At 39.6% G+C, this 17259-nt stretch overlaps 1 protein-coding gene across 3 annotated transcripts in view; it reads right to left on the minus strand.

Annotated features, from left to right (window-relative positions):
* RPF2 (ribosome production factor 2 homolog) overlaps window positions 1-17259 on the minus strand; it is a 43798-nt gene that overhangs the window by 5190 nt on the left and 21349 nt on the right. For all 3 annotated transcript variants that reach the window (XM_082750774.1, XM_082750776.1, XM_082750775.1), the window contains exons 7-8: window positions 16341-16440; window positions 7855-7957 (exon numbers count right to left, since the gene is read on the minus strand). In XM_082750774.1, coding sequence (XP_082606900.1) covers window positions 7855-7957; window positions 16341-16440 — 203 coding nt within the window. The remainder of the gene's footprint in view (window positions 1-7854; window positions 7958-16340; window positions 16441-17259) is intronic.

Consider the following 17259-nt stretch of genomic DNA (forward strand, 5'->3'; position numbering starts at 1 on the left):
TTGTATGTCTTCTTTGGAGACATACATGTTCATGTCTTCTGCCCATTTTTTGACATGATTATCTGTCTTGTGTGTATTGAGTCTGAGGAATTTCTTATAGATCTTGGATATCAGCTCTTTGTAGTGTCACTTGCGAGTACCTTCTATTCTGTAGGTTGCCTCTTTGTTTTGCTGACTGTTTCCTTTGCTGTGAAGAAGGTTCTAATCTTTTTTTTTTTTTTTTTTAAGATTTTATTTATTTGACACACAGAGAGAGATCACAAATAGGCAGAGAGGCAGGCAGAAAGAGATGGGGAAGCAGGCTCCATGCTGAGCAGAGAGCCCGGTGCAGGGCTTGATCCCAGGACTCGGAGATCATGACCTGAGCAAAAGGCAGAGGCCCAACCCAAAGAGCCACCCAGGCAACCCTGATCTTGGTCAAGTCCCAAAAGTTGTCGCTTTTGTTTCCTTTGCCTTTGGGGACACGTCTTAAAAGAAGTTACTGTGGCTGATGTTGAAGAGGTTACTGCCTATGTTCTCCTCTAGAATTTTGATAGATTCCTGCCTCATGTTGAGGTCTATTATCCATTTCGAGTTTATCTTTGTAAGCTATGGTGTAAGAGAATAGTCAAGTTTCATTCTTCTATACTTAGCTGCCCAATTTTCCCAGCACCATTTATTGAAAAGACTGTCTTTTTTCCACTGGTTATTTTTCCCACTTAGTCGAACATTATTTGACCATACAGTTGAGGGTCCATATCTGGGCTCTCTACTGTGTTCCACTGGTCTATGTGTCTATTTTTGTGCCAGTATCATGCTTAGTGATCACAGCTTTGTGGTAAAGTTTGAAATCAGGCAACATGATGCCCCCAGCTTTGTTTTTCTTTTTCAACATTTCCTTAGCAATTCAGGGTCTCTTCTGGTTCCATACAAATTTTTGGACTGTTTGTTCCAGCTCTTTGAAAAATGCCTGTGGAATTTTTATCGGGATGGCATTGAAAGTATAGATGGCTCTAGGCAGTATAGACATTTTAACAATGTTTATTCTTCCAATCCACAAGCATGGAATGCTCTTCCATGTTTTTGCGTCTTCTTCAATTTCTTTCATGAGTGTTCTGTAGTTCCTCAGGTACAGATCCTTTACCTCTTTGGTTAGATTTATTCCTATCTTATGGTTCTTGGTGCTACAGTAGATAGAATCGATCCTTTGATTTCCTTTCGTATATTTTCGTTGTTAGTATATAAGAAAGCAAGGGATTTCTGTACATTTATTTTGTATCCTGCCACATTACTGAATTATAGTATGAGTTCTAGTAGTTTGGGGGTTGAGTCTTTTGGGTTTTCCATATAAAGTATCATGTCATCTTCAAAGAGAGAGAATTTGACTTCTTCTTTGCCAACCTGAGTACCTCTTATTTCTTTTTGTTGTCTGCTGTTGTTAGGACTTCCAGTACTATGTTGATCAACAGTGGCGAAAGTGGACATCCTTGTCGTGTTCCTGATCTCAAAGGGAAGACTGTCAGCTTTTCCCCATTGAGGATGATACTCACTGTGGGTTTTTCATAGACTTTATGAAGTTGAGGAATGTTCCCTCTATCCCTGTACTTTGAAGTGTTTTAATCAGGAACAGATGCTGTAACTTGTCCAGTAGTTTTTCTGCATCAATTGAGAAGACCAGATAGTTTTTCTCTCTTCTCTTATTGACTTGTTCTATCACATCGATTGATTTGCAAATGTTGAACCACCTTTGCATCCCAGGGACAAATCCCACCTGGTCATGGTGGATAATCTTTTTAATGTACTGTTGGATCCTATTAGCTAGGATCTTGTTAAGAATCTTGGCATCCATATTCATCAGGATATTGGTCTGAAATTCTTCCTTTTTGATGGGGTCTTTGCCTGGTCTGGGGATCAGGGTAATGCTGGCTTTACAGAAAGGGTCTGGAAGTTTCCCTTCTGTTTCTATTTTTGGAAACAGCTTCAGAAGAATAGGTATTATTTCTTCTCTGAATGTTGGAAGAATTCTCCAGGGAATTCGTCAGATCTGGGCTCCTATTTTTTGGAAGTTTTTGATCACTGCTTCAATCTCGATACTAGATATTGTCTATTTGGGTTGTCAATTTCTTCCTGATTCAGTTTTGGAAGTTTATAGGTTTCTAGGAATGCATCCATTTCTTCTAGGTTTCTTAACCTATTGGCATATAACTGTTGATAATAATTTCTGATGATTGTTTCCATTTCCTAGGTGTTAGTCATGATCTCTCCCCTTTCATTCATAATTTGATTAATTTGGGCCCTCTCCCATTTCTTTTGGATTAGTTTGGTCAGTGGTTTATTGATCTTATTGATTCTTTCAAAAAACCAGCTTCTAATTTCATTGATGTGTCCTACTGTATCTCTAATTTCTATCTCATTGATCTCTTCTAATTTTGATTATTTCCCTTCTTGTGTGTGAGGTTGGCTTAATTTGTTGTTGACTTTCCAGTTCTTTGAGGTATAAAGAGATATGGTGTATTCTGGATTTTAAAATTTTTCTGAGTGAGGCGTATTTCCCCTGAGGACCACATTTGCTGTATCCCTTAGGTTTTGGGACCAATGTGTCTTCATTCTCATTGGTTTCCATGAATTGTTTAAGTTTTTCTTTGATTTCCTAATTTAGAATCTAAAATTATTATTAATCTTTTTTAAATAACCATCTGTTTACTTTTCCTCAGAGGGAACGTATTAATAAAGAACTTACAAATGATTTTTGTGATCACACTAAGCAAAAAGAAGAGATTGACACTGACTCATTAAAAACAAAATTAAGGGGCACTGGGTGGCTCAGTTGGCTAAGCCTCTTCCTTCAGCTCAGGTCATGATCTCAGGGTCCTGGAATCCAGCACCACACCAGGCTCTCTGCTCAACAAAGAGCCTGCTTCCCCTGCCGCTTCCCCTGCCTGCTTCTCTGCCTAATTGTGATCTCTGTCAAATAAAGAAGTAGAATCTTTAAAAATAAATAAATAAATAAATAAATAAGAAGATTAAAACCCTTTCCTTCACCCCCATCCCACCATATACACTGCTATTTTTTTTTAAATAGACATTTCATTTCTAGGCCATCATGTCTCCAGCCTACACCCAGAACTATTACATCACATGCCTATCAATCTCCATCTCGGATCCTAACCTCAAGCTTTGTTTTGTTTTGTCTCCCTGTAAGCTCTAAATCAAAAGAGACATTCAATTCTGCAAGGCTCTATGGTACAGGGATGAAAGACACCCCAACTCTTTCCTTCTCGAATGGGCTCAGGCTATTAGCTATGTCGATGGGTAATTCCCATACATTTTACAATATTTGCAGGGTGCCTGGGTGGCTCAGTCCGTTAAGCTTCTGCCCTCAGCTCAGGTCGTGGTCCTGTGGTCCCGGGATCAAGCCCCACATTGGGTTCTCTGCTCGCTGGGGAGCCTGCCTCTCCCTCTCTCTCCTCCTGCTTGTGCACAGTCTAATAAATAAAATCAATCAATTAATCAATAAAAATAAAACATTATTTGCCTATTCCTGGAGGAAGACTGCCATTACCACTCTTGTTCAAGTTGTAATTTCCCTATTTTTCTCCCTTCCATATCCCTCTCTTCTGCTGATGTTCTATTTTTCATTACTTAATCTCCTGGCCTACAATGCTGTTTGCTTTTTAAGGTATGCTAATACTTCCTTGTTTTGCATATTTCTCCCCATAGAACCTAACCAATGTCATGGCAAAGGCAAATGTGGCAGTTACTAAAAATTTCCTGTTTTATATGCATGGCTTTGGCTTTATAGTGAATAAAATTCTCCAGGGAATATAAATGGTCACTCACATATGAGGAATTATTACACAATACATGGGAAGAGGTCATTAACAATGATTTATTCCCCCCAAAAGGTCAAATCAAAGGTTATATTAATATAATTTCATGTTTACACTTTCTTTCATCCAAAAAATTCAAAGTCATTTTCTAAGATTAACCTCATTAACTTCACAAATGTGCACCAATGGTAACTATTACCTTTTACCAACGCTTAAGGGCTGGTTCCAAGTAAAAGAAGAGGGCAGGACACCTAAGTGTAGCTTGCAAGAGTGCCTAAGGAACCACACTAAGTGGGACACACTTCTCCAGCATCTTCCCACCTTTATCCACAACCCCTGTCCCCTTTATAAAGGAATTACTTTATATTACTTTATATTGATCTTTTAGGGACCGCAGAATCACATGAATGGTATCACTCACTACCTTTTGCAGAGGAAAACCGGAGGCCCTAAGAAGTGACCTGCCTAGGTCATGCAGCCAGAGCCAGCTTAATGGGCTCAGAGGTGACGCTCAACCCTCGGACCAATTCTTCCTTCCTCTCCCAAGGGCAGCACAGCCTCTGCAGACTAAGCTAATCTACATTTGATGATTTGTTTTTTCCCACTAGCAGCTTGCTCTCAATCACACGGTCCATTTTCTATTATAAATCAATAGCTAGCATGCATTACTAGGCCTGTATAAAAACTGGGATTAAATTTACACTAGGGTCTCTGCTCTCAAAAGCTCAAACTTTTTTTTTCATTGTGGGACATGCCATGCTAACCTAATATGATTCCAGCAATTCTTCTTAAAGTAAGTAGACGGGTAGATATGTGTAATTACACTGCTTAATTTATCCATGTTCTTAAGTCTGATTTGCTAATTTTCTGTCCATTTTATTTTCTCTGCATTTCTTTCTTTAGAAATTAATCTTTCTTTTTACTAAATACAAGTTCTGATACAAGTGAATACTTTCTTTGACACTGTTTACAATGAAAGAGTTTAGATTACTGTCATTCATTTCTCATTCTCAAAGATGTTGCTCTTTATATTTTTAGCTCCTTTATATCTCCAGGTGGGCTGATCACAGTAAGTTTTCAAAAATATTTTTCTTCCTGATATGAGGAAGCTGTGATGCAACATGGAGGGTTAAGGTGGTAGGAGAAGAATAGATGAATCAAGATGGGATTGGGAGGGAGACAAACCATAAGTGACTCTTAATCTCACAAAACAAACTGAGGGTTGCTGGGGGGAGGGGGGTTGGAAGAAGGGGGTGGGGTTATGGACATTGGGAAGGGTATGTGCTGTGGTGAGTGCTGTGAAGTGTGTAAACCTGGCAATTCACAGACCTGTACCCCAGGGGATAAAAATGTATTGTATGTTTATAAAAAATAAAAAATTAAAAGTTAAAAAATACATATTTTTCTTATGTTACTGATTGTTTGTCTTTCTAATTCTATAAATTGGAGTCATCTACTTTATATATTCTTCATAGCACCAAAGTTAAGTTTAGAAACTCACAACAGACGTAAGGCTTTCAATCTCAGCAAGTTCGAAATGATTATAAAATCCCTCTTGCTTTAAAAATATAAAATAAAAATAAATAAAAATAAAAATGAGTATCGATCATGTGGTTATTTTACTGCATTTTGCCCATTATTATTATTATTATTTAAACAAAAGGAAAATAAACAAATAGAAGTGATGGTACCAATCATGGTGAAAAGAACAAAATATCTCTGATTCAATACAGTTGAGGCAAAGATGGGAATTATTGAGAAGAGGTGAGTATTTAAATTCATTTGGACAGTCATTAACATAAGCTGGTCAACCAGGTATTCCATTGTGAAGAAAAGAACAAAATTAGGGGCCTGGCTGGCTTAGAGCACAAGACTCTTGATTTCGGGGTCATAGGTTCGAGCCAGACATTGGTGGTAGAGTTCACTGAAAAAAAAATGTAAGGGCTCCTGGGTAACTTGGTTAAGCGTCTGACTCTTGATTTCAACATGGATCACGATCTCAGAATTGTGAGATTTGGCTAATGTTGGGCTCTGCGCTAACCAGGGAGCCTACTTGAGATTTTCTGTCTCTCCCTCTCCCTCTGCCTCTCCCCAACTCTGCACCTGGGCACATACTTTCTCTCTCCTTAAAAAAAGAATTAATTTAAAAAATGTAAAACTTCAGAAATGCTGAAGACCACAAATGGTTGCACATACAGCTAACACAAAGAAGTCCCTGTCAACACTGAAGAATCAGTGGCTCCAGGCTGCACTGCCATGCCGTAACTCAAAAACGGATGTTAGTCTCAATCTATGTACAAAGACAGGCACTTTGTGGGAACTAATATATTCTCCAGGTGAGTGTGGGCTTTGATCAGCCAGTGCCAATGCTTTATTTTAAAAAAGAATGTATGGGGGCGCCTGGGTGGCTCAGTGGGTTAAAACCTCTGCCTTCGGCTCAGGTCATGATCCCAGGGTCCTGGGATCGAGCCCCGCATCGGGCTCTCTGCTCAGCAGGGAACCTGCTTCCCCCCACCCCCCGCCTACCTCTCTGCCTACCTGTGATTTCTGTCAAATAAATAAATAAAATCTTTTAAAAAAAAGAAAAAAAGAATGTATGTAATAAAATATATACATGTGGGGAGGCCTGGGTGGCTCAGTGGTTAAAGCCTCTGCCTTTGGCTCGGGTCATGATCTCAGAGTCCTGGGATCAAGTCCCGCATCGGGCTCTCTGCTCAGCAGAGAGCCTGCCTCCTCCTCCTCCCATCTCTCTCTGCTTGCCTCTCTGCCTACTTGTGATCTCTCTGTCAAATAAATTTAAAAAAAAAAAAAAACACTTAAAAATATATATACATGTATGTATACACACACACACACGGATATATATATATATATCTCATGATTACCGCAAAAGGCTTGACAATTGCAGCATATCATTAAGCTTTTTTTTTTTTTTAAAAGATCTTATTTATTTATTTGACAGACAAGAGATCACAAGTAGGCAGAGAGGCAGGCAGAGAGAGAGGGGAAGCAGGCTCTCCACTGAGCAGGCAGAGAGCCCAATGTGGGACTTGATCCCAGGACCCTGAGATCATGACCTGAGCTGAAGGCAGAGGCTTAACCCACTGAGCCACCCAGGGGCCCTATCATTAAGCTTTTTAATGAAAACAAAATCAGTGTTAGGATTTACATTTATACTGTGGTAAGAACAGAGCTGGAAGGTCTAGGCTGGAGAAAGAGTAAAATGAATCTAGCCACTGAATCTTCTCATTCCTTTCAGACTCCAGTTTTTAGATTCAGAGTTTTGAGATTTGCTTTGGCTGGCCTAAGACTTGTGTCTTTGCGCTCTAAACCCAGTCATGAAAAAGGAAGAGCCGGGGGGGATGCCTGGGTGACCCATGGTTTAAGCAGCTGCCTTCAACCCAGGTCATGATGCCAGGGTCCTGGGATGGAGCCCCGCATGGGGCTCCTTGTTCGGCAGCAGCCTGCTTCTCCCTTCCCACCTGCATGCTACTTCCTCTGCTTGTTCTCTCTCTCTAAATAAAATCTTTTTTAAAAAAGCGGGGGGCGGGGGGAGCAACTGGATGGCTCAGTTAGTTAAATGTCCAATTCCTGGTTTTGGCTCAGGTCGTGATCTCATGGCTCATGGGATCAAGTCCTGAGTCAGGCTCCGTGAGGCATCTGCTTGGAACTTTCTCTCCTTCCTCTGCCCTTACGCCCACTCTCTCTCTCTCTCTCAAATAAATAAAAGATCTTTAAAAAAAAAGAAAGAAAGAAAGAAAGAAAAAGATACCGCATAAAGTAGGGTCAAGACTGAATTAGTGTTCTAAGCTCAGAGGAGTGTCGCATCAGATGCTCTGGGGCCCTGGAAAAGCAGGGTTTCAGAGGCAGAAGAGAGCAGGGGAATGACAGATGTGAGGAACAGCACAGACCTGCTGTGTCACTACGAGTTTGCAAACTCTCTAAACAAACTTTTGACCAAACACCAATTCTAAGTTTGAGCTCCACAAAGGTCACACTAAAATGCTAACCCTGGATTAAAAAATATCCTACAAAATGTACTTACTTATAGCTCCGAAAATAAATCTTCCCATTCAGTGCAGTGAAGTGCAGAACATACTCTAAACCAGCCAGGCGGATATTTGCTACTGTGGGGCCTCTGAAGAAATCTGAAAACAAATTCAAGGTTGTTTAAAAAAAACAAAAAACAAAAAACTAACATGCTTTTAAATTCAGTTACAGAAAGCCAGACTGTAAAATGCTCTATATTGAATCAATACATACCTAAAAAGATAAACAGGTGGCACAAAAACCAATCCCTGAGAATGTCTGAAAGACCCACCACCCCTCTACCATGTAAGCTCATGACTTTATTTCTGTGTTTAGTTCACTGACCCATGTAGTTTTTCAGTTTTCAAATTCTCACTCTAGGGACACCTGGGAGGCTCAGTTCGTTGAGTGTTTGCCTTCGGCTCAGATCATGATCCTAAGGTCCTGGGATGGAGTCCCACATCAGGCTCCTTGCTCAGCGAGGAGTCTGCTTCTCCCTCTCCCTGCCGCTCCCCCCTGCTTGTGCTGTCAAATGAATAAATAAAACCTTAAAAAAAATTTTCTCTCTCACTTTCCCTCTGCCCCTGCCCCCACATACTTTTTCTCTCTCTCATAATTTTTTTTTTTTTTTTTTAGGATGGCAAATTTCTATAAAAACAGCTATTTAGGAGTGCCTGGGTGGCTTAGCTGGTTAAGTGTCTGACCCTTGGTTTCACCTTGGGTCATGATCCTAGGGTTGTGGGATCAAGTCCTGCATAGGGCTCCACACTCTAACATGGAGTCTGTTTGTCCTTCTCTCTCTACTACTCCCCCTGAACTCTCTCAGATAAATAAAATCTTAAACACACACACACACACACAGCCCAAATAGCTGTTCAAACTTTGAATATTAAATCAAATTAGCTTTGTTTTATGTAGAGGCCAACACGAAAGAAATTCTAATGGAAATCTCAATTATATGAGCAAAGATAATAAACTGTTAACACCAGAAAAGAACCACTGAGATCCACGAGTAGGCTATTTTCCCCATAGTGTGGTAGTCATACCACTGGTGGCACATGAGATGATCTTAACAAAACCAAAAGCATTACTGCTTGATTTATCTAAAGTTCTACAAAATGCAAATAATCCATAATGACAGAAAGCAAACTTTTAAAATACAGAAATAAGATAGACTGCAAAGGGACACAGGCTAATTTTGGGGTGTAATAGGTTCTATAACTTGACTGCAGTGGTGTTTTCACAGGTGTATCTATATGTCAAAATCCATCAAATTTTAAAAACTTTAAGTAGGTAGACTTGCCACAGACCTGTACTCCGGAAACAAACAGTACATAATATGTTAATTTTTTAAAATTTAAGAAATTTTTAAAATCCCTGAAAAAAAAAAATGGAGACTTGCTTACATGTAAAATTATCTCAAGTTGTTTAAAATATAATTTAAAATGAAAAAAGTTTAAAGTAATCCCTAAAAATAAAAATCAAATGAACCTGTGTACTGAGCATTATCATACAGAAAAGAACTATTTTAAGTGACTTCAAAACACAGTGATTTGGGGGCACCTAGGTGGCTCAGTCAGTTTAGCACTTGACTCTTAATTTCTGTTCAGGTCATATCTCAGGGTCCTGGGAGCCCCAAGCTGGACTCCACACTAGTAAAGTCTGCTTGAGATCCTCTCTCCCTCTCCCCTGCCCCATGCTTGCAGTCTATAAATAAACAAATCTATCATAAAACACACACACACACACACAGAGTGAGTTGACCACATATTCTTTTTCTTTTCTTTTTTTAAGGGATAAAGAGCAAGAGTGAGAGTGGGGGCAGGGAGGGGAGGCAGAGAGAGAATCCAAAGCAGGCTCCATACTCAACACAGAACTCGAGTTTATGACCCCAAGACCGTGACCCAAGTCAAAATCAAAATCAACAGTCAAATGTTTAACCTACTGAGCCACCCAGGTGCCCCTGACCATATTCTCAACAGGGTATATTTTATAGACAAAACCACAAAACTTTCAATGCACTCAATATTCATATTATCAGTAGTAACACTGGTATTTTATTCTGAGACTACTGTATGGTTAGTACAGTATAAAATAAACACATACTTGTTTGGATTATGGAAAACCCTTATTTTTGTCATGGATGAAAGAAGAATCATATGTGAAGTCAATGAAGTTAAGATCCTAATGTCCTAAATTTGAATTAGAAGTTTCAGTATGAACTCAGGATACATTTTATCTGAACAAACAAATTTCAAAGTTTTGTTCACTAAAAAAGCCTACAAACAATGGCCAACCATGAAACAGTTCCTAGCACTCAGACTATGATTTCTAAAATAATTTCTCAATTTAAAAGAGTTCAGGGCTGGGGCGCCTGGGTGGCTCAGTGGGTTAAAGCCTCTGCCTCCGGCTCGGGTCATGATCCAGGGTCCTGGGATCAAGCCTGCTTCCTCCTCTCTCTCTCTGCCTGCCTCTCTGCCTGCTTGTGATCTCTGTCTGTCAAATAAATAGGTAAAATCTTAAAAAAAAAAAGTTCCTGATACCAGGAATGGAGCAATGAAGGTATAAGAGGAGTCTGCAACATCAAAGCAATGAATTAAAATGTGTCGAAACTCACACTACCAAAAAGACTGACCGTAATGGGCAAGAATGATGGCTGAGATAAAGAGAGACATTAAGGAGTAAGGATATAGATGAAAAGCCTGGTTAAATATAAGGGGGGGGGGGGGGACGCCTGGGTTGCTCAGTTGGTTGGACGACTGCCTTCGGCTCGGGTCATGATCCGGGAGTCCCGGGATCAAGTCCCGCATAGGGCTCCCAGTTCTGCGGGGAGTCTGCTTCTCTCTCTGACCTTCTCCTCACTCATGTTCTCTCTCACTGTCTCTCTCTCAAATAAATAAATAAAATCTTTAAAAAAAAAAATAAGGGGGTATATGGGTAGAAGTTAAGTTGGTTATGGTCAGAAGGAAAGTCTCAGCTTGGACCTTTATTCAATGGATCAATTCCAAGTAAAAATAAGGCCTCAAACATGGCTATGTCCATGAATAAATATACTGAGAAAGGGCACAGAAGGCTGACCAGGGTGTTGATGGGAAAGATCAGGGGACCTGGAGTTAAGAGAACAGATCCAATCCTGATTCTACCACTTACTAGCTCTTTACTCTGGAAAATGAATTAAATGATCTCATACTAATAAATACAATTCTTATAAAAACAAAACAAAACAAAAAAATGATCTCATACTATTACCATAATAAACTGAATGTTTTCCCCTTCTACCCCCCAATTCCTGCCAAATTCAGATGTTAAAGTCCTAACCCCTAATGAAGCTGTATTTGGGCCTCTAAGGAAGAAATTAAGGTTCAATGAGGCAGGTCATAAGGTTGAGGTTCTGGTCCCACAGGATAGTGTCCGTAAGAAACTGTACAAAGCTGACACCCTCCATTCTTCCCTTCCTCCCACACACAGACATGAAGGAAAAGCCAGGTGAGCACTTGGCAAAAGGCAGTAAGAGTCCTCATCAGAAATTCTGATCTTGGACTTTCAGCCACCACAACTGGAAGAAAATAAAGTTCTGTTTTTAAGCCACCCAGTGCATGCTTTTTATAGCAATCCAAATAAACTAATATGATCACCTTTGTAAGGCTGCAGATTACCAGATCTAAACTATGGCAGTTGTTTTCATCATTATATATTTTTCAAGTGGAGTTAAGAATTAGAAAACGAGGGATGCCTGGGTGGCTCAGTTGGTTAAGCAGCTGCCTTCCGCTCAGGTCATGATCCCAGCGTCCTGGGATCGAGTCCCATATCCGGCTCCTTGCTCAGCAGGGAGCCTGCTTCTCCCTCTGCCTCTGCCTGCCATTCTGTCTGCCTGTGCTGGCTCTCTCCCTCTCTCTCTCTGATAAATAAATAAAATCTTAAAAAAAAAAAAAAAGAATTAGAAAACAAAAAAGGTTAAAAAAATTTAAATGATGGCTAATAAAGAGAAAGAGTAAGAAAAAGTAACCCACTTAAGGAGTTAAATTTTAAGAGAGACTTTAAAGGAACATTTAATAAAACTAACTTATTACTTGATTTACTCTCATCTTTGTATGTAAGAAATAGTAATATTAAAAAGGAACCAAAAAATTAGGATACCTTAAATCTATAAATAGATCTTTATATATTTTCTATAAAGAAAATTAAGGCCATTAAGAATAACTCAAATCTACACCATATTTAAGAAAGCAAAACAGAAGCAAAATTCAGAATGAACAAAATGGGTACCTGGCATAAAAACACAGAAGTTAATAAGTTAACTTTTCTTTCTGGCCAATTACCAAAAAACAAAAAAACAAAACAAAACAAAAAAACCCTTCCTAAATGGAAGCAAGCCCTTGATAAAATTCTCTTTCCCTACTGTTCTACTTTATTTCATATGAACACAAAACATACACCAAGGAGTGTGCAGCTGGTCTTACTTTGTATTTATGTTAAAAACTCAACTTCCCTTGGGGCCTGACAATCTCACTTCATTCCTCCACCTTTCTTCCTGAGATTCTTTTTTGGTTTTCATTCTCTTCCCCTCACCACTGCATTATGTGGTTATTCCTGCCATCTAGTGGAAGCATGAAATAATAAAGCTTTTATGAAAACCACTTTAAAAAAACAAACAAAAAACCACTTAAAACCAAATGAAAGCCTTCTCTGTTTTAATAAATATATATTGATGATTAATAATTATACAGAAGAACTAAAAAAGGCAGAAAACCTGGGCCAATGGAGTACAAGAACAAGAAATCTTGGCTCAAAACCACCCTTGAAATTTTGGGGTGTGTAATATTGAAAGAAGGAAAATGTTAGTCATTGTTTTTCATGAAATTTTAAAAGATTTTATTTATTTATTTGACAGACAGAGCTCACAAGTAGGCAGAAAGGCAGGCAGAGAGAGAGGAGGATCCCCACGGAGCAAAGAGCCTGATGTGGGTGGGGCTCGATCCCAGGACTCTGGGATCATGACCTGAGCGGAAGGCAGAGGCTTAACCCACTGAGCCAGGCAGGCGCCCGTTTCTTTTTTTTTTTAATTCATGAAAAATTCAGGTAAGAATAGCAAAAACTGCAACAAGTCAATTGTTCAGCATGGCCCTGACGGATGGCAGAGGCGGAAAAGCTCAGACTTTGATTTCATTTTGGCTCACCTACTTAATAGCTCTTAACTTCTCTAAGCTTCCATTTCACCTGTAAAATGGAATATCACTAAACTCAAGAGCTCTAGTAAGGACTGAACAGGTAACAGCGGTACTTCATTCTTTAAAAAATAGCCATTTTTAATTTTTTATTTTATTTTTTTTGACAGAGATCACAAGTAGATGGAGAGGCAAGCAGAGAGAGAGAGAGAAAAGCAGGCTCCCTGCTAAGCAGAGAGCCCCATGCGGGACTCAATCCCAGGACCCTGAGATCATGACCTGAGCCGCAGGCAGTGGCTTAACCCACTGAGCCACCCAGGCGCCCCAAAATAGCCATTTTTAAAAAAGATTTTATTTGTTTGACAGAGAGAGAGTACAAGTAGGCAGAGAGGCAAGCAGAGGGAGGAGGAGAAGCAGGCCCCCCGCTGAGCAGGAAGCCTGACACAGGGCTCCATCCCAGGACCCCCGGATCACAACTAGAGCTGAAGGCAGCCACTTAACTAAGCCACACAGGCACCCCTAAAAAATAGTCATTTTCTAAAAGTAATTCCTACATTCAACATGAGGCTTGAACTCATGACCCTGAGATCAAGAGTCTGATGCTCTACTGCAAATAACCCAGCCAAGTGCTCCCAAAATAGCCATTATTAATAAGAGAAATGAAAAGTTTTGAAAATTGCAATCCCAACAATAAGCCCATAAATAATCACAAGAAAAATGAAAGTAATGTGTCTGCCCACAAATGTTTTTCAGTTGGCTCAGATTTATTTTTGTTCTGTTTTTTAAGATTTATTTATTTTAGAGAGAGAAAGAACACAAGTTGGAGGAGGAGCAGAGGGAGAGACAGAATCCTCAGGCAGACTCCTAGCTGAGCACAGAGCCTAACACAGGGCTCAATACCGAGACTCTGAGATCATGACCCAAGCACTGGCTCAGATTTGAATAAATTATTATTTGTATTATTATATCTAATATAATTATATATAATTATATAATACTTATAATTATTATAAATAAAATATATCTTAATATATAATATATATATATCTTATTTATTATTATTATTTATTTATTTATAACATATACTCCATCAACTTTCCAAAAGTGATCTAGGGCAAAGTATATAAAAATCCAAAAGAAGGGCAACTAAAAAACTAAAGCAAAGCTTGTAAGAATGGTGTAGGAAGGGTAACCTGGGTGGCTCAGTCAGTTATGTAGCCCTGCACTGGCTCCCTGCTCAGTGGGGAGTCTGCTTTCCCCTTCTGACCCTCCCCCATCTCATGCTCTCTCTCTCTCTAATAAATAAAATCTTAAAAAAAATTTTTTTTAAGATTTTTTAATTTATTTACTTGGCAGACAGAGATCACAAGTAGGCAGAGAGCATGGGACGCCTGGGTGGCTCAGTTGGTTAAGCAGCTGCCTTCGGCTCAGGTCATGATCCCAGCGTCCTGGGATCGAGTCCCACATCAGGCTCCTTGCTCCGCAGGGAGCCTGCTTCTCCCTCTGACTCTGCCTTCCACTCTGTCTGCCTGTGCTCGCTCTCGCTCACTCTCTCTGATAAATAAATAAAATCTTAAAAAAAAAAAAAAAACAAGTAGGCAGAGAGCAGACAGACAGAGAGAGGGGGAAGCAGGCTCCCCGCTGAGCAGAGAGCCTGATGCAGTGCTCGATCCCAGGACTCTGGGATCATGACCTGAGCCGAAGGCAGAGGCTTTAACCCACTGAGCCACCCAGGCACCCTTCAAAAAAATTTTAAAAAGAAATTATAGAGAACAATAATGCCAGCTTTTCAGAAAAGGGAAGAAAGGGGTGCCTGGGTGGCTCAGTGGGTTGGGGCCTCTGCCTTTGGCTCAGGTCGTGATCCAGGGTCCTGGGATTGAGCCCCATATCCGGCTCTCTGCTAAGCGGGGAGCCTGCTTCCCTTCCTCTCTCTCTGCCTGCCTCTCTGCCTACTTGTGATCTCTGTCAAGTAAATAAATAAAATCTTTAAAAAAAAAAAAGGGGTAAGAGAAAGTGATTTAAAATAGGTAAATTTAATGTTAATCCCAGATAATGACAATAACTGTACACTGAGTTTTAAGAAGGTAACTCGTGAACACCCAGGAAAAGAAGTAGTCATTACATAAATCACTAGGAACTAATATACTTCACTAAGAATGAGTCATCTGTAAGACAATTTCACAAGGTTGTGAGAATAAAGCAATACATATAAAGTACCCAGTACATGCTTGGCACTTTAGGATGACAATGAAAATGAGATCAGGGGCGCCTGGGTGGCTCAGTGGATTAAAGCCTCTGCCTTCGGCTCAGGTCATGATCCCAGGGTCCTGGGATCGAGCCCCGCGTCGGGCTCTCTGCTCGGCAGGGAGCCTGCTTCCTCCTTCTCTCTCTCTGCCTGCCTCTCAGCCTACTTGTAATCTCTGCCTGTCAAATAAATAAATAAAATCTTTAAAAAAAAAAAAAAAATATATATATATATATATATATATATAAAAAAAAAAGAAAGAAAATGAGATCAAAGGAGCTGGGAAGTCACTAAAGGTTTCCTCAGAAAGAAACTTGATCTGAAATTTGCAAGAACGAAAGAAACTAGGTGAGTAAAAATGAAATCAGAAAAGACAATAGGACACAATATATTTTTAATAAACCACTTTTTTAATGGAAAAAGGAGGAAAATTGGAAGAGATAAAAAACAAAATAAACCAAATTATAAGGGGTTATAGTGTAAAAAGCCCTGCATACCAGCCTAAGAAAAATTAAGAGGTTTTTGAGTTCAAAGTGGATGAGGTGTAACCATTTTTTTTTAAAAGATTTTATTTATTTGACAGAGAGAGAAAGATCACAAGTAGGCAGAGCAGCAGGCAGAGAGGGGGAAGCAGGCTCCCTGCTGAGCAGAGAGCCTGATGCAGGGCTTGATCTCAGGACCCTGAGATCATGACCTGAGCTGAAGGCAGAGACTTAACACACTGAGCCACCCAGGCGCCCCAAGGTGTAACAACCTTCAAAATTAAACTTTTCAATTTTCTAAATTTAATGATGCCATAATGACAGGAAAGTTATAAGCCTTTTATGATTTATAAAATACTTTATAAATAGGCTGATACGGAAGTTACTATAGCATCAAAAAATTATAATGATTTATGCAATAGAGCATCCTTAACCTCTCCCCTGCTAGTGGGGAATAAAAAAGTGAAAAGGAGGGAAAAAAGAAAGATCAAAAAGAAAAAGCTGTGTACCTACAGTGAAGTGGCCAAGTGTCACTTGGCCCAAGTCCTAGACTGAGTCCTAGACTGCCCAACTCAGTTACCCTAAGGATAGTAAGTATTAAAATGCTTACCAATAAGAAGACTTTTTAGCCTTCTGTAGTCTTCTGTTACATCAAAATCATCACCAGCAAATATTAACATGGGTTTTGTTCCCTCAGGACATTTACTATTCTATGAAATGGAAAAAAAAATTATAGTGATATAATAATCAATTCTCAACTGTTTATAAGCTGATTTTACAGTAGTCGATAGTTATATACATTGATTAGTTTTCATATTTTGACTGTCCCAAAACTCTGATACTGATAAAATCTAAAGACTTGGGGTACCTGGGTGGCTCAGTCGATTAAGCGTCTGCCTTTGACTCAGGTCACAATCCCAGGGGGCTGGGATGGAACCCCATATCAGGCTCTCTGCTCAGTGGGGAGTCTGCTTCTCCATCTACCCCTCCCCCTGCTCATGATCCCTGTGTCTCTCGCGTAAACAAAATATATTTTTTTAAAAATCTATGGGGTGCCTGGGTGGCTCAGTGGGTTAAGCCTTTGCCTTTGGCTCAGGTCATAATCTCAGGGTCCTGGGATCAAGCCCTGCATCAGGCTCTCTGCTCAGCAGGAGGCCTGCTTCCCCCTCCCTCTCTCTCTCTGCCTGCCTCTCTGCCTACTTGTGATCTCTGTTAAATAAATAAATAAAATCTTTAAAAAAAAATCTAAAAACTTAAAACTACAGTTGCAACTTTTAAACTAAAATATAGTTTTTTGCTTCATTGCCTCACATTTTCAAATTAATAAGCAGTCAAAGAATGATGCAAGCTACTTTTTAACATTATTCTATTCAAAGAATAAAAAAAAAAAGCTAAAATTGCTGCAAAACATACATAGCCCATTAACAGCATCTCAGAGTCTAAACAAAGTTAATTTCTTTGAATTATTTACTACCACTGTGCCTTTCCTACTGTATCACATAAAAAACAGTATTTTTAGGGGTGCCTGG

This window comes from Mustela nivalis (assembly GCF_964662115.1).
Source record: "Mustela nivalis genome assembly, contig: HAP1_SCAFFOLD_1840, whole genome shotgun sequence".
NCBI lineage: Eukaryota > Metazoa > Chordata > Mammalia > Carnivora > Mustelidae > Mustela > Mustela nivalis.